The sequence below is a fragment of the Lynx canadensis genome, chromosome B2 (assembly GCF_007474595.2).
Source record: "Lynx canadensis isolate LIC74 chromosome B2, mLynCan4.pri.v2, whole genome shotgun sequence".
NCBI lineage: Eukaryota > Metazoa > Chordata > Mammalia > Carnivora > Felidae > Lynx > Lynx canadensis.
The window spans coordinates 32,745,376-32,772,766 of NC_044307.1; the positions used below are offsets into that span (position 1 = coordinate 32,745,376).

General features: G+C 53.9%; 1 protein-coding gene across 6 annotated transcripts in view; it reads left to right on the forward strand.

Moving 5' to 3' along the window:
- The first annotated feature begins 18,103 nt into the window (after positions 1-18,103).
- Positions 18,104-27,391, forward strand: part of ITPR3 (inositol 1,4,5-trisphosphate receptor type 3) — a 67,285-nt gene continuing 57,997 nt past the window's right edge. For 2 of the 6 annotated variants that reach the window (XR_003968802.1, XM_030315277.1), the window contains exon 1: positions 18,106-18,307. Coding sequence is in view for 5 of the 6 variants with exons in the window: in XM_030315277.1 (XP_030171137.1) it covers positions 18,219-18,307 (89 nt within the window). In the remaining variant the exon portion in view is untranslated. Of the gene's footprint in view, positions 18,308-27,391 lie in introns of all 6 variants that reach the window. The other 4 variants (XM_030315274.1, XM_030315275.1, XM_030315279.1 and 1 more) reach the window with 3 other exon arrangements.

Here is a 27,391-nt window from a genome sequence, read left to right on the forward strand (position 1 = left end):
ATGGCTCCCCTCTCTGCTTCTCTCTTGCCCATTCTGCTGAGGGAGGGTCATGCCCCCACCCGCCGGGGGCGGGGGCGAAATTCCTATGAACTACAGAGAAGAAGGTCTATGAAGCTAGGAGGTGGCCTATGCGAGCAAGAAGGGGGTCTGTGCACTGGCACAGGCATGAGGGCCTTGTCCTGGCCCCTGGGAGTCCTGGGCTGGTTTCTGTGGGTGGGACTGGTTTAGGCAGGGGTGACATGGCCCAAGGACCTGCTGTTAGGGAAGGGCCAGTGGGGAAGTGCAGAGGGCTGGGTTCAGGCTCATGGCCCATGGGGAGAGATCCTGAAGTGTCTGAGAGGCTTCCAGGGACCACTGTATGGACGCATCTGCGGGTCAAACCTGAGGACCCGGTGTCACTGAAATTTGCCTTCCCTCCTTGGGCAGACGGCAAGGGAGGGCTGCTCTGCACTGCTCTGTGGGTTGGGCCCTGTACCAGTGTGCTTGGCTCAAAGGCCAGAGGGCTCTGGAACTCGACCAGGGTGCATCTCTCTAATTCACTCAAAAGGCCCTATTGGGTTGGCAGTGGCCCTGGGTTGGCCTGCGGGTTTGAGTGGAGCCATTATTTTGGAACTTGTCAGGTCTCTGCTCTTTTGGGTTTCTCATCTTTCCCATCTTCTCCTGTCTCGCTCCTGTCTCTGCATGTGTATCTCTGGCTTGTGCTCCCCCACTCCCCCACCACGCTTTCTTTCTGTGTCACTGTCTCTATCTCGCTGTATCTCTGGGGGGATAAAGGTAAGAAAAGCAGCCCCCAGATTATTCTGAGGGTATTTTGGGGGCCCACAGGTGGCTGAAAAGAAGGGGAGAGGAGGTAACTGGGGGAGGGGGTGAACAGATGGTCCCAGGGAAAAGTGGTCAGGTCAAAGCTGGGCCTGCCTTCCTGGGGAGATGGCGGGGGGGGGGGGACTCTCTCCCTGTGGGCTCCTGGGCAGGTCCTTTGAGGAGAATGCTGCCTTGGGCTCTGAGTCACTGGTTGTCAGTCTTGCCTATCCTGGGACAAGAGAAGGGTGAAACCACCTGTATTCTTTTCCAGGTAGGACATGAAATGGAGAACAGAGAGGCAGAGAGGAGAGACTCACTGGGTTGGAGCCTGGAGCCCCAGCTCCAGCGCTGGTGGAGGGTCCCATACCCCTCTGAATCTCAGTTTCCAATTTGCGCAATGGGCAAATCACAGGGCTTCTCTTGTGGGCCGAATGAAGTGCTATTTGGCACAGAACAAATATTTATTAAGCTTCTACTACATCCCATTCCTATTGTAGGCACTGGGGAATAGAGCACAGAACAAGATGTACAAAACCTTTTTTTTTTTTTTTTTTAGCATTTATTATATTGCTAGTAGGAGAGACAATAAACAGATAACACATTAGGGAGCGACAAGTACTATGAAGAAAGATGACGCTGGGAGCTGGGGAATGGGATGCTGTTTTAGATAAGAGTGTTGGGGTGGGAAAGGCAGCTCTGAGAGGATCACGTAGAAGCAGGGGCCAGGAGGAAGTGAGAAAGAGGGAGCCTTGGGGGAGTGGGGGTGGGGAAAGGGCATTATAGCAGGGGGAACAGCAAGCGCAAGTGCCCTGAGGCAGGAGCAGGCACAGGTGTTTGAGGAACTGGAAGTAGACCCTTGAGGCAAGCTGGAGAGGAGTGAGTGGGAGGGGGAGTAAGAGGTGAGGTCAGGAGTTAAGGAAGTATTTTGCCCATCTGGGTTTTTAGGGCTTATTTGGTCAGAGCAAGGAGTGACATGATATGGTTTACAGTTTATAATTTATTTATTTTTATTTTTTAATGTTTATTTATTTTTGAGAGAGACAGAGACAGAATGCGAGTGGCTTAGGGGCAGAGAGAGAGGAAGACACAGAATCCAAAGCAGGCTCCAGGCTCCGAGCTGTCAGCACAGAGCCGGATGTGGGGCTCGAACCCACCAGCTGTGAGATCATGACCTGAGCTGAAGTCGGTCGCTCAACCGACTGAGCCACCCAGGCGCCCCTATAATTTATTTTTTAACATTTATTCAGTTTTGAGAGACACAGAGAGACAGAGCATGAGCGATGGAGGGGGAGGGGCAGAGAGAGAAGGAGATACAGAATCCGAAGCAGGCTCCAAGCTCTGAGCTGTCAGCACAGAGCCCGACTCGGGGCTTGAACCCACAAACCATGAGATCATGACCTGGGCTGAAGTCCCTCGCTTAACCATCTGAGCCACCCAGGTGCCCCAATGTGGTTTACAGTTTTTTTGTTTGTTTGTTTGTTTGTTTTTTGGTTTACAGTTTTTAAAAGTCTTCCTTGGCTGCTGAGGGGGGAAGAGACTATAGGGGGCAGGGACTGAAGCTGGGAGGCCACTTAGGTCGTGAGGCAGGTGGCCTCGCCGGCTGCTGTAATTATTACAAGGGTCCTGGGCGTCGCTAGGGGTGGGGATGGGTGGGGGGTCTTTCTCACCAGGGAGCGCCCCCTGGCCCGCACCTCCGTGCAGTGTTCAGCCAGGGGCTCCCGCGGTGGCACCTCCCAGCCCCGCCCCAGAGGGCGGAGAGGGGCGGCCCGGGCATGGATCCGGGAAGGGACTGCGGAAGACAAGGAGGCGGCCCCGGTCACGTGTGGGCGATTGCAGCGCTAGGGCGGGAGGAGTCCGTTGGCGCGGTCCGCGCGTTCGCGCACCGAGGCGCATCAAATGCAGCCCGGCCACGACACCCCTGCCATCTGGAGGCCCCGCGGCGCGCCGACCGTGCGCACCTGGGCCAGCGCGGGAGCCACTGAACCGCAGGGTGTTTCCGCTCCCTGAGGCCTCGAGGCCTGTCCGGGCTACCTCTGCTGAAGGCAGTTTGATTTAATTCATCAGGAGACCAAGGACAAAAGACACCTCCCTGGGGCGCCTCGGTGCCTCAGTCGGTTGAGCGTCCCTCTTTGGCTCAGGGCTTGATCTCACGGTTTGGGAGTTCGAGCCCCGCAAGGGGGGCTCTCTGCTGTCAGCGCAGAGCCGCTTGGGATCCTCTTGTCTCCCCTTTCTCTCTGCCCCTCCCCCACTCGTGTGCTCTCGCTCGCTCGCGCTCTCTCTCTCCCTCTCTGTCTCAAAAATAAATATAAAAACAAATCACTGTAAAGAAGATGCATAATTAATAGGTAAAGGACTATATCTTGGAGAAACTTAAGAAGAAAAAAGACACCTCCTTGCCTACATGAAATTCACAGTCGTAAGTGTGGGGGTAACATCGGACCCCTGCCATAAAATCAGATGATAATATTCCTGTAATACCAGGTTTGGAGAGCACAGAGGAGGGAGATCGTAATTCCAGCAGGAGGAATCCAGAAGGCTTCAAGGAGGCGGCAACCATTTGTGATTTGGGCTTGCAAGAGGAGGCGAAATTAGATAAAGCAAGGGGGGAAGGGCATGCCTGCCAGGAGAACCCTGTGGTGAGGGGAAGGTGTTCAGCCTGCACCACAACCCTGCTTTCCACCTCCCGGAACCACCCTGGACTGCTCTCCTAGGCCTCCTTGTTCGGTCCACCTGTTCATGCTTAGTCCTTTGTTCCTCGCCATCCATCCCTCTTCACACTGGCTCTCTCAGGGCCTTTCCTGGCGCCCCACATCACAGACACACCTTCCCCATCCTCTCAAAGCTTCTGCCCCACGACTGCTGGGTCTTCTCTGCTTCCTCTTGACAACTCCTGCCCATCCTGTACAGCTCAGCTCCAACACCTCTTCTCCTGGAGCGCTCACATCTCCCTGGCCAGGGACAAACAGGACCCGCGAGTTCACCTGCTCTCCCCAACCCTGGACACATATACAGTGAAGGCAGGGGTCTGGTCTCTCTGTCAGCAGTGCCCACCATGGTGGCTGGCACACAGTAGGCTCAACACACGCTGCTAGACTGAATGGTGGGGGCCAGTGGGAAGAGAGGGTTCAAGGATATTGCCAGAGAGATAGGCAGGAGCCGGATTATATAGGACCATGAATACCATCCTAAATGGCTTGGCGTTTATCCTCAGGGCACTGGGAGTCATAGATCGCTGAAAGCTGGGAGAGTGGTATGGCAAGATGCACCATGGGGGATGGAGTGGAGAGGACAGGGGGCCGCCTGGCCAATTAGGAAGCTGTCACAATCGTCATAGTGAGAGGGGTGTGGGCCTGAGCTGGGACAGTGGCAGATGGGGTGGACAGGAGGACACTTGGGTAGTCGTTCTGGGTTGGGGGCAATGCTGTCTGCCAGGAACCATTTGGCAATGTCCGGAGACGTTTTTGGTTTGTCACCAGTTGGAGGAGGGTGCTACTAACATCTAGTGTGTAGAGAACTCTCTCTGGTCAGTTTCCTCATCTTTAATAAAGGTTATTAGGATTAAATGGGCTAATACATGTTTGGTGTTTAGAAAAGTGGCTGATACATATTAGACACTATGTAGCAGGAGCTATTGTTATTTTGAAAGGTAAATCCTCTGTTCGGAGCCCTGCACTGGCTCCCCATCACCTGAGCGTGAGCCAGAGTCCTTTCCCCAGGCCGATGAGGCCCTTCCTCATCCGGCTGTCTGTGGGTCTCTGACCCCATCTCCTGCTGCCCTCCTTGCCCTATGTGCTCGGGCCTCACTGGTCTCTTTGCTGTGCCTTGCGCAAAATCATCTCGCTCTGGCTTCCGGGCCTTTGCATTTGCTATTCCCGCTGCCTTGGAGGATCTGCCTCGAGGAATTTAGGTGAGGAACTTCCTTACATCCTTGAGGCCTTTGCTTAGCTGTCACCTTCTCAGGGGATATTTCTTTAAAAAAAAATTTTTTTTTTAAACTTGTTATTTATTACTGAGAGACAGAGAGAGACGGAGCATGAGCATGGGAGGGGCAGAGAAAGGTGGAGACGCAGAATCTGAAGCAGGCTCCAGGCTCTGAGCTGTCAGCACAGAGCCTGAAACGGGGCTCAAGCTCATGAACTGTGAGATCATGACCTGGGCCAAAGTTGGTCACCCAACCGACTAAGCCACCCAGGCGCCCCAGGGGGAGGGAGGGATATTTCTTAACCACCGTATGTTGAAAAAAAAATCATCTCTTCCCCTTCATCCCCTGCACCTGGCTCTCTCCCTGTGCTCCTGCCCTGCTTTATTTTCTTCAGAGCACCTTCATCATCTAACATATCGCATATTTCATTTATCTTTGTGCTTATTGTCTCTCAACTGGGATGTAAGCTTCATGAGGCATGGTTGCCTGTTTTGCTGGCTGCCATGTCCCCAGGGTCTAGAACCTTACTAGCACCTTCCAAGTCGTCCTTAAATGTTGCTTAAATGAACGAATGGAGCGAGTGAGTGAAAAATCTAATCAGGAGTCAGAGAGGTAGGAGACAAATGGAGAGAAGGTAGAATTGCAGAGGGGAAGGGAGGGCCTGAGTGGACCTCTGAGAGGGGCCCCGAGGTCCTGGCATGGCCTGGGGCACAGAGCCTTGTGAATCTGCCCTCTCCAGGCCTTCCATCCCCGTCTGTTTGCTGGGATCTGACTACAGGGAGTGCCTTGCTTTGCCTGCCAGGCCTGAACAAGGCGCCCCCAGCCCAGGCAGATGGCCAGGCCTGAACAAAGTGTCCTTTCCCCTCTGATAAGCTGCCTCCTTCCAGAGGCCTGTAGGGCCAAACATGTCTGCCGCCTGGGAAGTGGCTGAGGACCTGGGTGGGTCTCTGGAGTGGGCTAGGGAGTGGCTGCAGCAGCCACCCTGCCTGGAGGCTGAGCGAAGGAGCAAGGGCCAGGGGCCAGGGCAGACCCCAGCCCCACACCAACTCCAGCATGCACCCACTCCCCATTCAATCAACAAATGTCTGTTGAGAGCCTGTTGGGAGTCTGGCTGTGGACAAGTCCCTGCCCTGGAGGCGATGAAAGAGACTGGGTGACAGGCTGCCACACACTGGGACACTGGTTTGCCTTGGCTGCTTCGCCTTGGGCTACTGTGGTATGGGCTACTGGAGGCCTAGAGCAGCTTTGGGGACAGGCAGGGTACTGAAGAGGTATCTCACCTCTTGGCCTCAGGGTGGGGGCTGAGGACCATGGGCTTCTCCAGGCCTCCCTGACCCCTCAAGTCTCCACCCTCTCCCAGCAGGTGCTCCCCTGTGCTGCCAGGAAACTGTCAAGGGTTTCTGATGACTAGCTGTTGTCAGCTTCTTGGGAGCCCTGAACCCCGAGACCCCAGGACCAGAGTCCTAGCCCCTCTGACCCCCACAGGCCTCTTTCTTGCCCAGCACACACTCTTGACTTGGCCCCTTCCTCCTGAAGCCCTTTCCTCCCTATGGTCCTGCCTCACCTTTTCTACTGCACTGCAAAATCTGGGTCCCTAGAAGAGGGGAGTTTGCTAACAAGGCACAATAGTAAGTAAGTGGAGTGATCCTCCCCTGTTCATCCACACATGCCAGTGCTTGTACACACGCATGCACACTCTTACATACCCCTTGCACATACGCATTCCCCCACAAGCCTCTCCAAGTCCCTGACTGGGCCTGGGCCTCAGGGCCTGAGCACTCCTTGACCTTCACTGTCAGAGACAGGCAGGATGGGACCAAGGCACGTGCTGAGAGCCAAGCTCTGCACTCCCAGGACCCCAGTCTTCAAATCTGTAGGATGGGTGCTGGCCTAAGGTCTCTTGCTATCCCTCAGGGCCTATAACCTGTGAGGTCCCAGTTAGCACAGGGAGAGACCCATTCTGAGATGTTACCTCTAGTAGTTTAAAAGCATGGTCCCTTTAAGAAACAAAACAGATGAATACATGGGAAGGTGGAGAGAAGTGGAGAAGGAAACCACATGAGGCTCTTAAAGACAGACAACAAACGGAGGGTTGACAGAGGGAGGGGGGTAGGTAGGTGGGAGAAGGACGAGATGGGTGATGGGTACTAAGGAGGACACTTGTGATGAGCACTGGATGTTGCATGTAAGTGATGAATCCCTGGAGTCTACTCCTGAAACCAATATTGCACTGTATGTTAACTAAAATTTAAATTAAAAAATAAATAGGGGCACCTGGCTAGCTCAGCTGGTTAAGCAGCTGGCTTCGGCTCAGGTCGTGATCTCACAGTTCGTGGGTTTGAACCCTGCATCGGACTCTGCTCTCAGCTTGGAACCCACTCTGGATCCTCTGTCTCCCTCTCTGCCCCTTCATTGCTCACACTTGCACGCACGCTCTCTCTCTCAAAAAAAAAGCATGGTCCCAACGTCCTTTGGCACTCTTCCCAGGGAGTGGTGGGACCTATGTCCTTCCCCCCTTGAATCTGGGAGGGCTGTGGCTGCTTCCACCAATAAAACACAGTGGAAGTGCTGCTCTGTGACTGTGGAAGCTACGTTATAAAAGGCCACCTAGGTTCCTCCTGCTTCTCTTAGGACAGTTGCTCTGGGATAAGCCAGAGCCCGTGTGAGAAGTCAGACCGCCCTAAGACTGCCAATGTGGCTGGAGAGGCCACATGGCAGTAGCCTCATCCACAGCCCCAGCTGAGCTCCCAGCCATGGGAGGGAACTGTCCTGCTCAGCCAGCCCAGCTGAGCCTTTCAGATGCCTCCAGCCCCAGCCAACATCTGATAGCAATCATATGAGACCCTAAGTGAGAGCTGCCTAGCAGGCCTTTCCCAAATTCCCGACTCATAAAACTCTGAGCAAAATAAAATGGTGGTTTTTTTCACGCTGCGAAGTTTTGGATAATTTGTTACGCAGCAATAGTAATCCAAATGTTACCCTTAAATTGTTCCTGATCCTTCTCTTAGTCCCCTTCCCACCTTGTCACCCAGACTGAGCTCCTCCTCCACTAGACCCAAAGCCAGGAGGTGACTCCCTGGGCTCTCAGAATGCACTGGGGAAGCTGAGACAGGATGGCACCCCCTCCCTCTGGCCCCAAGAGGTAAATAGGAACTACTTGGCTTAACCTCATGGCCATGACCAACCAAGCACCTGACAGATGACCTGCTGGGTGTCACCTCCACCCTGGTCCCTATATGGCCAGGGCCAGGGTATCCTTGGTGCCTGCCTCAGCTGGGTCCTGCCCTCAGCCCTCGGCACTCCATGTCTCCAAGACCCAGCCTCCTGATCCCCCGTCTGTTGGCCGAGCAAGTCTGGAGCTGGATGAAGACAAAAGAGCCCGTTACCAGAGCTCAGAGCTGCAGGAAGCTGTGGCCTTGGACATGAGTCAAGGGTACATCAGAGGTCTGTCATCTTGGTGAATGCCCACCACCATCCCCTATGGTTGGTACTTCATTATCCCCACTTGACAGATAAGGGAACTGAGGTTTAGGGAAGTTGTCTATTCAAGGTGGAGAGCTAGGAGGTGGCAGGTTGCCCTGGAGAGCCTGGTGGTGGTCCTTGTGCATTGACTGCCCCGCGGAGAGCAGAGGTCCTTGGTGTGACCTGTTGGGGAGGGGGACACTTAAGCTGAGCCCTGAAGGATGAACAGACATTGGGAAGATAGAGAGTTCTGGAAAAGGCCTTGGGCCTTGGTTTCCTCGCCTTTTAGGTGGACATAATAGCAGTGCCCTTTCCCTAGGGCCACTTGAAGATCAAATGCATTGATAGAGGCATAGAGGGACCGTAGTAAGGTTCAGGAAATGCTCATTCTTATTGGCTCTGAATGTGAACAGTGTGAGCTGCTGGGTGTGCCCTGGTCAGAGGTCTGAACAGGTTCTGGAGGCAGCCTTCCAGTTCCCATCCCATCATTCAGGCCCTAAGGGGAGGGAGCTGGAGAAGCCAAAGGAAGCTAATTAATTTGGAACCCCTGAATTTGGGTTTTTCCTCGGGCAGCCTGGCATATTCCTCTTTTAAAGAACTCCACAACCTCTGTCGTCCGGGGTCCCTGCATCTTCCATCTGTGACAACCTGGAAGTCCTCCCTGATGTCTAACTTCTTTCCCTCCTGCTGTGCATTTTGTCTGTTGGGACAACGGGAGAGCTAATGCATCATGGTGGTTGGTGCTGGAGTCTGCAGGAATCAGGGCAGGTGCCGCCTGCATGTGGCCCACAGATGGTGGTGCTCAGAGAGGGCCCATCCTGGGGCATGGAGGCCCACCTGGCTCAGGATGGAGGGAGCCAGACCAGGCCCGCTGGACGGTGAAGTCAGAGGAAAGATCTAAATGGAGGGACAGGCCTTGGTAGGGTCCCTGTTTCAATGGCGAGAGGCTCCTCCCAGCCACCACTGAAAAGGAGTTCCAGGCAGGGTCTGTGAGGGCGTAGGAACCACCCTCTGCTGAGCAACACTCATGAGTGAGCAGATTCCCCTCCCAGATTCCTTCTGCAAAAGGAAAATTAAGCCGGGATGCTCTGGGGGTCAGGCAGGCCTGAGCTTGGGTCCCAACTCTGTCACTTACTAGCTGTGTGGCACTGAGAAAATCCCTCCACCGCCCTGAGCTTTCCTTATCTGCAACATGGGGACACCTTACCAGCTGTACAACCTTCACCAGCCACTTAGATAGTCGAGTTTCCCCTCTATCTGTTGAATGGGAATGATCCATTAGCTGTTTGATTGCCTTGAAGTCCCCTTGGCTGTGCGAGCCTCAGTTTTCTCATCTGTAAAATGGGGCAGGGAGGAGGCCGGAGTAAGTGCACTCATGCAGCCATAGCACCACCTAGGGGTGGGCAACAGGTGTTGGCAGCGGTCTGTCAATAGTTTCCCCTTCCTGGCTCCTGCTCCAAGTGTTGGGAAAGCCTTCCTCTTAGCTACCCCAGCCAACCCTGGACAAATACTGAGGGCTGACTGATGTGCTGGGGGCCGCTCCTGGGTGTGGCTACGTTTAGAAAGAGGGTATAGAATCTCAGCAATGCCGACCAAAGAAGGAGCTGCTGAGGTTCAGCTTGCCCAACCCATGTTTGTCCAAGGTCTGCTCTGGGTCAGGGGCTGGGCAGGAGCTGGGTGCCATGGCGACCAGGGTGCTTAGGCCCTCAGGGAGCTGTCAACCTGCTGCCCCTGTAGAATGGCCAGCACAGAGCACAGACTCAACAAGTATCTGTCAAATGGCTGAACGCAGCCCTCCTCACCAGCCTGCCCTGAAGGTCTGAGACTGGGTTTGCTCCCTGCAGACCAGGAGGGCCCCTTCCAGAGAAAAGCCTGTCCAGCTTTGACCACCCAGACCCAGAGGGTTTTACAGCATCGGTGCCTCAGGAAGGCAGCACCTTGCTCAACAACTTGGGGTGCTTCTGAGCACCCTGGGACTGCCTCCAGATGTTCTGATGTCTGGGTGGGAGTGGGGGCTGGGCTTCAACAGGCCTCAGTAAGGCTCCTCTCTTCCTTTTGGGCTGGAGAGGAAGAGAGTCCCAGGAGTTCAGTGGGGGTGTGGGAGGAAGAGGCTGATTGCTCGGCCCAAGAGTGCCTCCTCTCCCCCGGCTGCTCTCCATCTGGCCAGAAGCCTCCCCCGCTGCCCCAGGACAAGGGCCCTAGTGTCTGCTCAGCTCCTGGGCAAACAGCAGGCCTTTCTGTCCCTCCCCTCTTCAGAGTGCCTCAGCCTTGACCCTTCCCTGCCCCCTTGGGAGGGCATGGCACACCCCTTGCTGCAGGACCTCTTCCTTCTGAATGATCCAGAAACAGAGGCCGGCAAAGCTGGCATAGGAGCAGGTCCTGTTTGGGAGGTGAACCCCTATATTTCAGTCATTCCCAGTTTTGGCCAGGCAGCCCAGGCAAGGGCCAGCTGGCAGGGCCTGGGTCCTGCCAAGGTGGGTGTGGGGCGTGGCTGGAGGCCAAGACCCAGCCCAGGTGGACTTGACGTCATCTTGTTCATCTCCTGCCAGACAAAGGCCGCTCCTGCCCGGTCCTGGCCCCCGGGAGATTTTCCATGCTGGCCCCCTTTCCCAATAGGATCACTGGGATGATGTCCCCCCTCTCCTTCCAACCGGCCTCCCTTGTTGGCAGGTGAAGTGCGGAGGCCCGGGCATGCTCACAGAGGCCTGTGCAGCTTCCCCACAATGGTGTGGGGCCCTTTTCCCAAATCTGGAAAGAGGCAGAATTGCCAGAGGCCTGCCCTCTTCTTGGGGGCTCCAGCATGCTGACTTGGTCATACGGATGGGGTGACCTGGCAGAATGACTGGGGATTGCAGTCAGCCTCCACTGTAACGTCCACCACTCCCGACTCTGACTTCAGGAGGTTTTGAGCTCAGTCCAGCCTCCTGTACTTCTTCCTCCGGGCCAGTGGGTGTAATGGGTACTCATTAACTGATTATTCAGTTGGGGAGGGGACTCAGGCATGATTTGTGGAGAGCTTGATGAAATCTTCTGCCTTATCAATGTTCCCTCCTTGGCAATCCTGTAAAACAAAATCCACCATTAGACGGTCATTTCTCTGGATCCACAAGCACTTCTCTTTATTAAGACCCTCAGGACGATGCAAATAAAGACAGTTACATAGAATATTTGCTGACCGCACTAAGGGCTTTACAAAGTAGTTCTTTATGCTAGATATTCTCCATTCACGCCCTCCCCCCAGGGCCACTGACCACTCTTCGGTGCTTGCTCTGTGCCCTGGGAGGCTGACCTCTGTGGCCTGAATTATTTAGGCTCCCTTTCCCTCGGAGCAACGAGGGGCACTAGCAAAACTGGAGGACAGGAGGGGAGAGAGAGGTCTGGGCGTTTGTTCTGTCGGCTACTGTTCGGGCGTGGAGTGGTAACAGCTCTCTGCCGTTGTTAGCGTCCCTTCTTGGGGCCCTTAACCCTAGTCTCACATCCATTCATTAACTTCTCTTTAGCCCCTCGTCGGGGATGCGGTGGCGGTTTCCTGCCAGGATCTTACTGATACGGTGCTGTATTCTTACTTTACACACAAGAACACGGAGGGCCAGAGAGGCCGACGGCTTCTCTGTACAGCTGGCAAGTGGTTCCAGCGGCCTTGCTCCGGGACTTGTGCTCTTCGCTGTTTGTGAAGGTGCCCGGGGACGCCTGACACCTTACCTGCCAGCACACCTCGGGGCAGAGGAGGAGGGAAGACCTGGCGTAGGGGCCCCTCAGTTTCAGGGCTGCAGAACCAGGGTGCTTCTCCTGCAAGAGGTCAAAATTAGAAGGAATCACGCTTCCTTCTGTGACCCGCAGGAATCCCAGAGCAGATTCTTTTATCTCTCCCTTCAGCATCCCAGGACCACGTGTTAGGGTTCACTGGCCGCATTCTTACAGCCGGTTTCCTCTCTGGTCCCTTGCATGTCGTAGGTGGTCTGAGACAAATAGATATGGCCTCGATGACTGGGGCGTGGGGGTGGGGTGAAGGCAGACAGAGCAAGTATTGTTTCCTTTCAGGCTTCCTGAGAGGGTGAGTGCGTGAGTGTGTGTGAGCGTGTGGATGAGGGTGTAGGAGTGAGGGTGTGAGCGTGTGAGTGTGTAAGCATGTGTGAGGGAGAGTACGTGAGTATATGAGGGAGAGTGTGAGTGTGTGAGGAAGAGTGTGTGACTATGTGAGGCGAGGGAGGGAGAGTGTGTGAGTGAAGGCTCCTGTGAAGGCCCCCGGTGGTGGCTGAGCGGTTACTGTGGGCCGGGGTGCCCGCCCAGGGCAGCTTATGGCATGGGGAAGGAATTCTCTGGGAACCCCAGAGGGCTTGGGCTGGCACCCCACCCACGGCGGGTGACCGGGCTGGGTGGTTGCTGCACTGAGTCAGTCCTTCTGGCTCCTCCTCTCCTGGCCCTGTCTCCATAACAGGAGTGAGAGGCAGAGGAACCCCTTAAGAACTACCTGTTATTTTCTCCAAACCACAAGATGGCACAACTAACATGGGGGGGTGGCATTCCTACCGCGCCCCCGCACCAACTGCGGTCCTGGAGGGCCAGAACAAAATTAAAGAACAATCAGAGCCAAGGGTGAAATCTGGGAAGGCGATGCAAACTCTGTTTACAAGAAGTAACCTGAGGCCCAGAGAGGTCTGTACCCTATGCAAGGTCACACGACAGAGCTGGGAAGGAGTCTCCAGGAGGCCGTTGAGGTGGGGGCACACGGGTGAAGGAGGACTAGGGTTCACAGCTGGTAGCCAATTGTCTTCCTGCCCACCTCTCCAGTGTTCCATCTGAGTCCAGGGAAAGGGTCTGAGCATCACCATCCTTTCTTCCCTCACCTCTTCAAGCCCAGGTTGGACAGACAGTGGAGATAGGGCTCCTGGAAGTCTTCCTGCTGGCTCTTGGGGGTGATGCCTTATTTTATAACTTTACATTGTATCATTATAATATGCTTTATTTTAATAAATAGCATCTTTATTCTTATATTAGAAAATGTTTTATTTGTTTTGAGACAGAGAGAGAGAGAGAGAGAGAGAGAGAGAGAGAGAGAACACTCATGTATGCATGAGCAGGGGAGGGGCAGAGAGAGAAGGAGAGAGAGAGAGAATCCCAAGCAGGCTCTGCACTGTCAGCTCAGACTCTGGGCTTGAACTCACGAACCGTGAGATCATGACTTGAGCCAAAATCAAGTGTCAGATGCTTAACCGACTGAGCCACCCAGGCGCCCCAAACATCTTTATTATTATTTATGTTGGCTTATAGGCTATATATCCACGTTGTCCGAAATTCAAAAGTTAAGAAAAGAGATGGCAAAAGGTAATTTCCCCCAACGTAGCCCCGCCCCCCAGGTCCCCCTGGGAGGTCCCTGCAATCACTGGCTCCCTGTGCAGCCTGAGTTTGGGATTTCTGACTAGAGTTTCTCATCCACCCTGTTTTCCCTCTAGGAGAGGCTCCCATAGGAGGTGGGTGCAGGTCCCCACCTCCACTGAGGTTGGGGCCTGGACTGGGCAGACCATTTGCCTTGGGGACGTGGTGGTCTCCCTCATGGGCATGAATTTGGCCCCAGCTTAATAGAATCCTGCTCAAGCCACTCAGGAAGGGTGGGGCCTGTTGCTTCTCCTTTTCAACTGCTTAAAGCATCCCCAGAAGCTCTGTACCCTCCACCCATGGGATCCAGGCACCTGACACCCTGAGCTGGGGCTCCCACAGTCTCCTTTTATCTCCTGGTGTAACTTAGATACTTTCCTCACCTTCCTCTTCCTTGACAGTTCAAATCTACACAGACTTGTGCCTGGCTGGCTCAGTTGGCAGAGCATGTGATTCTTGATCTGGGGGTGGTGAGTTCGAGTCCCACCTTGGGCGTAAAGCCTACTTAAAAAAAAATCCACACGGACTCGTCAGGCACCTACTATGTGCCTGCCCTGGTCTGGAGACACAAAGTGAAGAGCTCACAGTCGGCTGTGGGAGGCCAGAAAGGACAGAGATCATTACAATTCAAGGTAGCCCGTGATATGTTCCATGGTAGTGGTGGGGGAAGTTAAAAATTCCACATTAAAGAGTCTGACAATACATAGTGCTGGTGAGGGTGTGGTTCAGTGGGCACAGTCCCAGTGGCTGGTGAGAGGGTGAGTTAGAACAGCCACATTGGTGGGGCGCCTGGGTGGCTCAGACGGTTGAGCGTCCGACTTCAGCTCAGGTCATGATCTCACAGTCTGTGAGTTCGAGCCCCTCGTCGGGCTCTGTGCTGACAGCTCGGAGCCTGGAGCCTGCTTTGGATTCTGTGTCTCCCTCAATCTCTGCCCCTCCCCCGCTCACAGTCTCTCTCTCTCTCTCTCTCTCTCTCTCTCTCTCTCTCTCTCAAAAATAAACATTAAAAAATATTAAAAAAAAAAAGAATTTGGCAATTCTAGGAAGGACGTACCCTGTGACCCAGCAATTCCACTTTTCAAGTTCTCACTCTAAAGTAGAGTTTTTGAAAAATTTGACATTATTCTCAGTAAGCATACACTGAGCCAGAACACAGAGACCACATGCTAAACTCTCTGATAGTTACCTGATGTGTGACACACACTATTTTCTTTTTCCTGCTATGAATATATAGTTGCAGTTTAATGCACGTTGTTTTCTAATCAGTTTTGAGTATTATTTATTTGTTTATTTTATTACTAATTATTTTAAGTAGGCTCCACGTCCAACGTGGGGCTTGAACTCACGACCCTGAGATTAAGGGTTGTGTGCTCTACCGACTGAGCCAGCCAGCCAACCCCGATTTTGAGTTTTAAAAATGCTGACCTTCAGCCACGAAATTGATCTGACCCATTAGTAGGTCTCAAGCCATAGTCTGAACAATGCTCTCACCGTGTATGCACAGAAGAAGGCTTAGTGCAACATTGTTGTCATAACAAAAACTCAAGTGGGGCTTTCATGATCCACAAGCGAATGGATAAACAAATTGTGACATGGTCAGAAAGTATCACACTGTCACACCACAGCTACATGTATCAAAAGATAGACACAGGGTGAAACCATCTAGATAAAATATAAAACCCTACAGAGTGATGGCATATTATTTTATGATTATGATATACCCACATTATTTACGAATACATCCCTATGTAGCATAAGAACTGCACAAAATGGTACCCACATCAGGATAGTGGTTATCTCTGGTGGGAGAGGGAGGGGAAATGGAGTTGGGGTGGGGGGGGGAGCATAAGGAACTTCATTTTTTCAGGTTCAGTTCTTTAAAAAATATATTGGAACCAAAATTTGCCAAATATTAACATTTGATAAAGCTGAAGGAAAGGTACCGGCCCTCACTCTGTTTTTAATATTTTATTTAATATTATTATTTCTTAAAATATTCCGTGATAATACTTATAGGACATCAGGAAAGGAGTTTTATTCTGACTGTGGGAATAGAGAGAGGGAGTGTAGAGGGAAGCCCATGAGCCCAGGCGCAGGGATAGGAGTGGATGAGGTCCTGGGTAATGAGAATGAACACCTAGTCCTTCCTAACAGGGGATCCTGTGCTGATGGATGGCTTTATCCCACTTCCCTCACGTGTCGGCACCACACTCTTCCCATTTAACAGATGAGGAAACAGAGGCCTTCCTATTGAACAGATGGAAACAGAAGCTGGGATTCGAACTCAGGCCTGTGAATCAGAGCCTGCACTCTTGAGCAGTCTGCACCACGGTTCCTCCTTGAGGAGCCATCTTTGTGTCTGCCCAGGGGGCAGGGGTGGGGAGGGGTGGAGACAGACAGGGTCTGGTGTGCTGAGCTAAGATGTGTAGGCATTATTCCGTCAGGGATGAGGAGATTCAGGAGGATTTCAAGCAGGGGAGCAGCAGAGTGAACTCACTGCAGTTGTAGCATCTGTTCTTAAAAAAAAACCTTTTGGGGGGATGCCTGGGCAGCTCAGTCGGTTAAGGGTGGGACTCTTGATTTCTGCTCAGATCATGATCCCAGGGTCTCAGGATCAAGGCCCGCATTGGGCTCCCAGCATCTGTGGGCTCTATCAGTGGAGGCCTGACTTCTGGAAGCAAGAAGAGCTGTTCCAGCAGGGCTCGCTCCAGGGATGGACATCTCCAGCTCCAGTGCTGTGTGGGGGTACTGGAGAGACTACTGGGCTGCCAGTCAGGGGCTGGGCTTCTGGCTCCAGCTGCCATGAATATACGTGTGTGACCTTGAGGTTTGGTGCTCCTTCTCTGGGCTTTTGTCATCTCTTTTTGGCAGAGAAGTCTGGATGAGGTTTTTCCAAACTGCAGTTAAATGTTTGGTTACATCAAAAAAAGCAATTAAATGGGTCACAATCAGTATTGAAAAACAAAACAAAATACAGAAATAGAACAGAAAATATCAGAGTGCATCACAGGTCACAAGGGTAAGTATTGTTTTGTGAAACTATTGTTTCACTTACATATAGGGGGTAAGGGGGTGGACTGCTCTGATGTAAAATGTATTTATTACTATGGGTCCTGATAAGAAACTAAAACACTGAACTCAGCAATCCTGGAGGTATTCCCTCCCACCCCCCAATTCTAGGGGTCTTTGTGAAAAAGCCACACACCCAGGACTCTTCTCTTCATTCCCCTGGGTCAGCAGCTGTCTCTTTGCTCTTAGCTGCCTCCACCCCTCCCTGGGTCTCTCTTCTTCCTGCTTCAATCCAGTCCCCTCCTCCCTTTCTCCCAGGGACAAGCCCCCCTTCACCCCCCTTCCCAGGAAGTCCGGGTGGGGATTTCAGAAGAATAAATGTGATCCAATGGGGGTGGCTGTGGGCACTCTGTGCCAGGAGTTAAGATAAAAGGACTAAGAAGCAAACACCCAAGCACCCAGGAACAGAACAGAAAGTAGGCGAGCTGGGGACGTGGGTTTGAGGGCAGGACTTCGTGAGCAAGAGCTCGGCGGCGACACCGCAGCGGGTCACTCCCAGAGGGCCAGCACCGGCCTTGTCATTGTTGGCACTCGGTGCGCTATTAGCGAGAGAAGGTAGCTTTCTCTTTCGCCACTTCCCCACCCCCCCTTTAAAAAGAAAGACAGAAGGAGCCAAGAGTTTGGGAGCCAACTCCTGGAGAGGGAGCGGCCGAACTGATTCGGAAGTTGGATCTCTTTGTACACAGGAATGTGGAGAGAAAAAAACAAAACCCACCCCATTGCTTCATTTCCCCTCCAAGCCCAAGCACTTTCTATTGTGCAATGAAAAGGCTTTTCACGTTGAGAAAAATGAATCCCGATTTGCGCTGCAAAGGAATGAGCGCGCCTCTCGGTGCGAGACGGCTCTCAGCTGGGACGCTCCCGGGTCCTCGGCGCGCGGTTCAAGGTAGCGCCCGCAGGGGCGCTGGACCCCCTTCCGCCGGCGCCCGCACTGGCTCTCACCGACCCGAGGGCAGAGGAGTAGAGAGCCCGGGGAACCCCAAGGGGAGAGAGCCCCCATACGGCTGGGCCTCCCAGGGATGGCGGTTCCGCGAGTCTGTCTAGGGAGTCGCTGGAGCTGGAACTCCGAACCCGGGAGCCAGCGGGAGCTCCAGGACTCCTCGGAGTAGCGCAGGGCAGGCGGCTGGTTCGGCGCCCGGGAGGCCTGGCCCCGGACGCGCGAGGGGCGCAGGGCGCGGGGAGGCGGGCAGGCGCACATGGGTGCAGGCGGGCCGGCGGCGGTGGGGTGCGGGGGGGGCCGGGGTGTGGCTTCCCCGCCTCCCGGGCGGAATTTGCATGTGTGTGTGGCGGCCCCAGACTTCCTGCTCCTTCTACACTGCAGGTACGCGCGGGCCGGGCCGGGCGGGCGGGCGGCGGGCGCGCCGAGACGCGGGCACCTCCTCACCCGGACGCCACCAGCGGCTCCCGGGCCGCGCCGCGCCGCCTTCCGCTCCGGTGGCCGCTAGCCCGCCCTGGCCGCGCCGAGCGCCCTGCTCGCGGGTGGGGGCGCGCCCCTCCGGCCTCCACGGTCACCTCCGTCCTCTGCACCGAGCCTGGCCTCGCGCCCCTTTGCGCTCCCACCAACCCGGGTCCCCGGAGGGCCGCAGCCATGAGCGAGATGTCCAGCTTTCTCCACATCGGGGACATCGTCTCCCTGTACGCCGAGGGCTCCGTCAATGGCTTCATCAGCACTTTGGGGTGAGTGAGCCGAGTTCGAGGGGGGCGCGGGCAGGGAAGGGGCGCCGTAGGCCCTGGTACCAGTTGCGTGCGTCCTGCCGCCGCCCCCCGACAGAGGACCTGGAAGTCCCCAGCTTCAAGGAGCGGGTAACGGCTCGCCTCCTTCTTTTAGAGAAAGGAAGTGAAATGTTTGCCCAGGTAGAAGTCGGGCACGCTGCGGGAGTTGGTAGGAGGCGCCCCTTAGGCGAAGCCTCCACCCTCGCGCTCTCGACTTTCTTCGGAGCCGGAGGAGAGGTTGAGACTTCCTCTGCAGGTGGTCCCGGGGCGGGGCAGGTGGGTGGCTGGGGCCTGAGTTGGGGAAGGCATCCGGGCCTGGACGTGACTGGCTGGGGGGGGGGGGGGGGGGGGGGGGGGGGGAGGGGCGGAGCTGTGGGGGAAGGCAGGGGCAGCTTGGAGCCCGAAATCCTCTTGTTAGGGTCCAGTCGCACCTTTGAAGGGTCGCATCTTTTCCTTCTAGCTCTGTCCTCCCCTGCCCCCCTTAAGTAGGAGTGCCTTCTCAGCCCTCCCCTACCAAGAATCCTAGGTCCTGGCCCCTTCTCTCCGCCTCTCCCGGTCAATTTCCTGCGCGGCTCATCTGGCGCCCCTTGGTCCCCGGTCCCAGGATCTCCCGAGCTCTTTACAAACATTAATTAATTCTGGCCATCACCCCCCAGGGTCTGGATAAGCAGGGAATCTATTCAAGTCCCTGGAGAGGCCTAGGCCTGAAGCAGGCATAGGGCAGGAAAGGAATTAGGCAGAGCCAATAGGTTTATCTTCAAAGGAGTAGTTGGGTGAGTCGCACGGGCGGTGGGGGGGGGGCAGGGGGGGAGTGAGGAGGTAGAGTGGTTTCTCCACCTCTCCGGCCAGGCTCCAGGGCAGGTCTTGCTCCCTTTGTCCCATGTTCAGTCTGGGGACTTGTGTTAAGTTGGCTCATCTTCCAACCCCCCCCCCCCCCCCGGCTGCCTTTAGGATAAACGCACCCTCCTCTGCTCTCCCTACGCATCAGGACACCCGCCAGCCACAAGGTGCCTCCTCTCTGGGGGTTTTGGAGGACAGCCCTGGAGCCCTCAACCCAAGTCTGGCTCTGGACCTGGCCTGGCTCACCCCTGAGGCTGGGAAGTGGGAATCACCTGGTTCTCTTGATGTCTCCCAGGGTATTTGGGAGTTTGGCTTTAGTCCGGTAGGAAGGGGAATCCAACAGGACTGGGGCTTGGAGGGCTGGCTCTGCCAGCAGAGGATTCTGACTGGGAACTCCAGCATACCTGCTCTCCTTATCCTTCTTGGTGCCTCTCTCGTTCCCCTCCCCGTTCAGATGTGGAATCCCCAGCCACATGTCCTCGCCCTCACTAGATTTGACTTCTCTTGCTCCTTTCCCCAGAGGATGGGGGTGGAACCACATCTGGGCCAGCATCTGTGCAGGCCTCCCCCAGAGAGCACGGGCCGGGGGGACCCCTTGCTGCTGCTCTGGCCAGGGCTGCTGTTTGAAACTACTAGCCTGCACATAGTGTGCACACAGTAAACACCTCCCATAATGCTGAGGGAAGGAGGAGAGAATGTGGGGGAATTGGGGGCAGACGGAAGCCCCCCACCTTGTGTCTGAACAGCACTGGGAGCTTTTGGCAAATGATCATCTCCACTGTTGCTTAGTGCCTGGTTCAGGGCTGAGCACAAAGTGGGTGGGGTTAAAAAAATTTTTTTTTAACATTTATTTATTTTTGAGAGACAGAGAGAGATAGAGCACAAGCAGGGGAGGAGCAGACAGAGAGAGAGAGACACAGAATCCAAAGCAGGCTCCAGGCTCTGAGCTGTCAGCACAGAGCTGGATGCGGGGCTTGAACTCACGGACTGCGATATCATGACCTGAGCTGAAGTCAGCCACCTAACCAACTGTGCCACCAAGGCACCCCCCTTTTTTTTTTTTAATAAATGTTTATTTATTTATTTTGAGAGAGAGAGTGCAAAGGCAGAGAGAGGGGGAGAGAGGGAGAGGATCCCAAGCAGGCTCCAAGCTGTCAGCACAGAGCCTGACCCAGGGCTTTGATCCCACCAACTGTGAGATCCTGACCTGAGCTGAAATCAGGAGTCGGATGCTTAACCGACTGGGCCACCCAAGCACCCCCGAAGTGAGTGGTTTTTAAGTATCTATGAGATCTGTCAGAATCAGGGGAAGGATCTTCTGCCCTCCACACAGCCCTCATCCCCTCAAAACAGATCTGTCACCTCCCAACACAGCTCCCTCCTGCCTTGGCCCTTCCTGCCCCCAGGAGCACTTCCTCCAGTCCATTTTGAGCCTGGGGCAGGACCTGGTGACCTCCGATAGCACTTCTACTCCAGGGTGCCTGTTCCCTATGCAAACACCTCCAACAGCTCCTGACTTTCCACCGATGGATGCCCCCCTCCCAGCTTGGCATTCTGGCACCCTCACTTAATTTCCTATTTTTTTCCCCCATTCACACCCTCTGAAGTTCTAGGTGCACAATACTACCCTGATTCCTGGAACCTACCCCACGCTCTAGGTCTCTTTACCTTTGCTCCTGGGTTGCCCCCGCCCTTCAGCCAGTCTCCACCTGGGTAAATCTGACCCACCCTTAAGACCTCATGCGAAGTGACCTTTTTTGAGAGATCCAGCTCCTCCTCCCCCAGCCTGGCAGAATTAACCCTTCTTTCTCTGTGCTTTGCACTGCTTAGCACAAACTCCTCTCTGGGATTGTGTTGCTTCACGATTAGTTGGGGATTTTTCTGGAGGGCCATCTAATGCTGGGCAATTTGCCAGGATTAACTGATTCATTACACCATTCATCCGCTCAGGCTGTCCGCAGGCACCGTACTGGGCACGGGGGGCCTCTGTGGCGAAAGAGGGAGCCTTGTGTCTCACCTTCTGGGAACTCAGTCAATGAGAGAATGATTTCTAAGCACTGCTAAGTCCTCCCTACTCAAAGTATAGTCCTTGGTCCAGCAGCAGGAGCGTCGCCTAGAAGCTTGCTCCAAGTACAGAATCTCTGACCTCTGCCTGTCCCTCGGAAGCTGCCTGCTGATCCCCATGGGATTTGGTGCCTTAAAGTGTGAGCTGCACTGCTTTAAGTCATTCTCTCTCTGCCCCATCCTCGCCAGAATCTTTCTGGTGGCCCCAGAAAGGGGCCCCTTGGCTTTCACCCTGACTGTGGGTGCCCATGTCTGTGATTTGAGTGAGTTCCCAGGCTAGTCCAATGTTTGATCTCCAGGAGGTGCCCAGTAAGGGCTGGATGAAATGAATTTGTTGAAGACAGGGGCCCCCTTGGTGGGCAGAGGAGCTGGTCAGCTGGGAGATTGGGGGGGGGGGGCATGGGTGGAGGAGGGAGTCCGGGGCAGCCTTCAGTTTCTGGCCAGGCACTACAGGGCAAAGTGGAGGAAGCTAATTAGAGCTGCCTGAATAATTAGAGCTCCTGGTGAAGATTGTACATTAACTCCAGGTTGAGAGGATGGGAGGGGTCTGGGCAGCAGATCCTGGAGCAGGTCGGGACCTTGGCAGGGAAGGGAAAGCAGGCCCATGCCTGTTCTTGGCAAGAGAGTGTGGCCAGGACCACTGCCTTGCGCCTCACCCTGGGTGGAAGGCAGCAGAGGCCAGGGCTGGAGCGACTGATCAGGGCCAGTGAAAGGTGGAGGATTTAATGCGACTCCTGGCCAGTGGCTGTGGGGAACTGGCCCTGAGTGTGCAGGGTGGGCCCCTCAGAGTCTGACATCCAGTTCCTTGCAGGTCTTTTTTGAGTGGCCAGAGGGGTGGGCCTTGGCCCACAAGGAGTAAGTTGGGGAGTGCAGGTGAACTGGGTCTTGAAACTGAGCTCCCATCGTTTGTCAAAGTGCCTTCCTTGCTTGGAGTTCCATTTGGGGGCTTTCAGGGCCTCCGAACCTGTATTGCCCAGGGCCGGGTGATCACAGGGAATAGGGTCAAAAGACGCCCCCCTTGGGGTTCTCTGTCCACCTTCCAGCCTGATTCACTTCCCCAGAAGGGTGGGCACTGGAGGTCAGCACCCAGAAAACATGGAGGTAAATATGGAGGAAGCCCCAGGTCCCCAGGGTCAGGACCCTTACATCAGTAGTCCTAGGGGCAGGGTTCTCCTGCTTTGTCACTAACTCTCTGGTTGATTTTGGCAAGACTCTGCCTTCTCAGAGTGTGTTTCCTTCAGCCTGATGTTCTCTAAGGTGCTCTGCACCTGAGAATCCCCTGGTATCTTTAATTGTTTTTTTCTTTACATCTTATTTATTTTTGAGACAGAGAGAGAGAGAGCACAAATGGGGGACGGGCAGAGAGAGAGAGGGAGACACAGAATCTGAAGCAGGCTCCAGACTCTGAGCTGTCAGCACAGAGCCGATGCGGGGCTCAAACCCATGAACCGTGAGATCATGACCTGAGCCGAAGTCAGTTGCTTAACTGACTGAGCCACTCAGACACCTCTCCCCTGGGATCTTTAAGAAAACATTTTTTTTTCCAGCTTCCAAGTCCCATGTCAGACCAACTGGGGTCTAAGGGTTGGATTTTTTAAAAACTCCCCAGTGATTTTACCTGGGGTGGGGATCCCTGATCTAAGGGCCCTTCTAGACTGACAGGCTGTAGGGAAGCCTACCTGGTCCAGAGGACCCATCTCTTCACCTTCATCAGACTTCTTTTTTTTTTTTTTTTTTAATGTTTTATTTATTTTTGAGACAGAGAGAGACAGAGCATGAACAGGGGAGGGTCAGAGACAGGGAGACACAGAATCTGAAACAGGCTCCAGGCTCGGAGCTGTCAGCACAGAGCCGGATGCGGGGCTCGAACTCACAGACCTCGAGATCATGACCTGAGCCAAAGTCGGCCGCTTAACCAACTGAGCCACCCAGGCGCCCCTCATCAGACTTCTTTAAGCCATTTAACAAACCTTTATTGAACACCTACTATGTGCCAGGCACTGTTCTAGTCACTGGGGAGTCAGTAGTAACCACGATAGAGTTCCAGCCTGTTCCAGTCTATACAATGGGGAGCTGGGTGACATGGTCTATAAGGGCCCTTTGAGCCTTAAGTCTCTGAGACACACGTAATTCCAGGGGGGAGGGCACTGCCCCTCCCGTGCAGACTACATTCCTGGAGCAGATTTCAGACCTGCCTTTGGCTTTCATTTAATTGTGATTTCACTGGAGATGCCGGACTCCTTTCACCTGGAGATGCCCTGGGGCACAGGGCAGGGTCTGGGCCTCAGCTAGGCCAATTCATGCAACTCGTTTTTTGAAAATACATATTTTTTTGTTAAAAAAATAATATATGGGGCACCTGGGTGGCTCAGTCGGTTAAGCGTCTGACTTCAGCTCAGGTCATGATCTCACAGTTTGTGAATTCGAGCCCCACGTCAGGCTCTGTGCTGATAACCCAGAGCCTGGAGTCTGCTTCGGATTCTGTGTCTCCTCTCTCTGCCCCTCCCCTGCTTGTGCTCTGTCTCCCTCTGTCTCTCAAAAATAAATAAATAAATTTAAATTAAAAAAAAAAAAGTTGGGGCGCCTGGGTGGCGCAGTCGGTTAAGCGTCCGACTTCAGCCAGGTCACGATCTTGCGGTCCGTGAGTTCGAGCCCCGCGTCGGGCTCTGGGCTGATGGCTCAGAGCCTGGAGCCTGTTTCGGATTCTGTGTCTCCCTCTCTCTCTGCCCCTCCCCCGTTCATGCTCTGTCTCTCTCTGTCCCAAAAATAAATAAACGTTGAAAAAAAAAAAAAAAGTTAAATATATATGTTCCACAGAGAAAACTGGAAAAACTCAAAAAAATGATCTGTGATACCACTGTGACTTATATTAACATTCTGCATGTGAATCTTCAAACCTTTTATTTACACAAATAAACAGTTACAAAATGATGTCAAACCGCACATATGGCTTTGTATCCTGTCATACAGGGGGGTGGGTATGTTAAGCTGTATTTTCTTATGCCCACACGCCATTGTTATAGCTGCATAGTGTCCCTCGGTAAGATGTATCCTCATTTATTCAAGCAACTCTAGTATCGGGCATTCAGGTTGTTTCTAAAGTTTGGCCCTTATAAACAATCCGCACTGAACATCCTAGTCCATACATGCCCTAACACTTGTCCGGTTTTCCTCTCAGGCTAAATTCCCAGAAGTGGAATTCTGAGATCAAAGAAAAAGCGCATCTTTACATCACAGGCTCTCTCAAAACTCTGCCTGTTTCTCTGGCGGTAGAGGTACTGAGAAGGTGACCCTGTGCCTCAGGGGCTCTATCCCCCCTTCATGTCCTAAGTTTGGGGGTGCTGTACTAGGGGGTGTGGGGAGAAAGACCAGCTTCCACCCTCAGAGTTGGGCGTGGTGACCGTGAGGGAGAGAGGAGTGGTGAACTGGAGAGAGGGGCTGTGTGGGGGTTGCCTGAGGGCAGAATCCGCCCCAGGGTTCCACGGGGAGGTGGGGGCAGGGACGCCAGGGACCCAGGCTGCATCCAGCTCTCAGCCTTAAAGAATCCTGCTGTAGACATTTGCTCACACTCTGCCCTGCCCTACATTCCTGACCCTGCATCCCCTCCCGACTTGGCCCAGTGGGGCTATGGGGTGGGTGGGGCAGTGGCTTGGGTTGGGGGTGGGGTGATGTGCTGGATTTTAGGGTGAGGCCACACCAGCGCTCTGCTCTCAGCTCAGGGGGAAGTTTCTGGGTTTCGACTGCCCCTGGGCCCGCATATGGAGCCCCTGCAGTCCACCCCGGGCCTGTTGTCCACGCAAACACCCCATGTGGAGCTGGGGGGCTCCTCCCTGGAAGTGGGGGCTGTGAGAGAGGAGGGAAGGAGGTCTGGGAGAGGGGAGGTGGGCAGAACCCAGACCTCCAGGAAGTTCGTCTCAGGCCTCTGAATGTGAGTTCCGAGTCCCCCTGAATGTGTCATGCTGGCAGTGGTACCCAGCACAGAGCCCCTGCAGTCACAGTTCCCTGCATGAAGGCCCCTGGTTTAGCAAGGCTAAAGGACTTGCCCTGGTTCACGTAGCAGGGGCCTTTCACCCTGGAGACTGTGGGCACGGAGATGAGGCTAGGCCTTGACTACACAGTGAGCCCAGGGTGTGGGTGGGGGATGGGGCTGGGGCTGGGTGGGGACACACTGCAGAGGGCTTTCCACCTGGGGAGACAGGCAGGAGGGACTCCTCAGGGGACAGAGCAGAGGAGCACAGTGATCACAGTGGTGTGTAAACGTAGGTATTTTTTTGGCTATCAGGTGGGCAGAGCCAGAAGAGGCAGTGAACATGAACCTCAGCCCTGGGGGCAGCTGCAGGTGCTGGGGCAGTATATTTGGTTCGCAAATCCTCCCATTACTCAGCCAGCCAGCCGTCACCCGCTTCCCCCAGCCTGTAGGAGAGCTGTCCTCTCCAGGCTGGGAGTCTAGAAACCGGTGACGGGAATGATCTAGGTCATGGAAGGCAGAATTCAGTCTGTGTCTCAGAGATGCTGCTGCTGCTGGCAACGGGGAGACTTTACAGAGCTTTTACAGTGGGTGGCCCTGGCCTTCACTTAGGCTGTCACTTTGGTCCCTCACCTCCAGCCAGAGGCATACATATAATTCAAAAAAAGTAAAAAGAACCATTTAGAATACCCATATGCCCGCTACTTAGACGATAATTGCCCACATTTTGCCATATATGCTGCATCTATTTTTTGCTGAAGTATTTTATGGTAAATTACATAATTGCATGTTTTCGCCTCTAAATACTTCATTACACATCTCTAAGAAATAAGGGTATGTTCCTGTGTAACCATAGTACTGTTACCACACCCTTCAATAATTTCCTAATAGCATCCAATACCCAGTCTGTAGTCAGATGTGCCCCATTGTCCTCAGTCTGTCTTTGACCACTGGTTTCTTTAATTCAGGATCCAATCAAGGTCCACATGTTACATCTGATTCTTATGCCCCCACCTCGTTCTTTCCCACGATGACACCGAGTTCCTGACAAGACAGGGTGGGTTATGCTATAGACCATCTCACTTTCTGGATTTTGCGGCTCTGTTTCCCAGAGAGCTCTGCGGCAGTCTGGAGCCAGGCAGGCCAGGCCTCAGGGCCTGCCCTGCTGAATCCTAAGGCCTCAGTTACTATGTCAAGCAGGACAGGACAAGTCCAGTTCCGGGTTATGCAGAGCAGGAGAAACGCTTGGGCCAGCAAGGCCAGTGGGTGAGGTGAAGGCCGACCAGCGGGGCAGCCCCTGTTTAAACTTTTCTGTCTCTTCTCAGCTTTCCCTCTTGTCTCTCCAGCTCTCCGTCCCTCTTCTTAGCCTAACAGATACATCTCCCTGTGTACCGAGCAGCATTGTTGAGACCCTGGGACTTACCAGAGTCCACCAATCCTGAAAGCCAAAAACCCAGGCCTGTGGGCAGAGGCAGCTCCCTGAAGGCTTGCACATTAGCCCGGGATTGTTCATTGTTCTTTCTTTCTTTCTTTTGTTTTTAAAATGTTTATTTTTGAGAGAGAGAGAGAGAGAGAGAGAGAGCAGGGGAGGGGCAGAGAGAGAGGGGGAAAGAGGCCCCAAAGCAGACTCCGCGATGATAGCAGAGAGCCCGATGCGGGGCTGGAACTCACAGACTGTAAAATCATGACCTGCGCCAAAGTCGGACACACTGAATGAGCCACCCAAGTGCCCTGCTCTTTATTTCTATTGGACCAAATTTAGTCATTTTTACCACCTCCATTATCTCTGGAAATATTCTTGGAGTTCACTGAGTGTGTGGCTTACTGTCCTTTTTAGACTTACGCTCTCTGAAGAGGAAGCCTACCTTGCCTGCCCTTAGGTCCAGGGAGTCTATCTCTTAGCCTTCATCAGACTGCATTAAGTCATTCAACAAACATTTACTGATTCATGCTTGTTTTAAGTTCCATATACTGGGCTCTCTGGTGATACATGGTGGATCCTTCATAAAGAAAGATATGTAGAGGTGAAGTAAATGGATGTTTTTGTAGGGATGCAGAAATGAATTTCTTTTCTCCGATGAGCCAGAGATCCGAGCCAGAGATCCATCCCAGCCAGTGAACCTGGGTTCCTCTTCCAACATTCCTCCCCACCCCCACCTAGTGGGTGGGACTTTGGG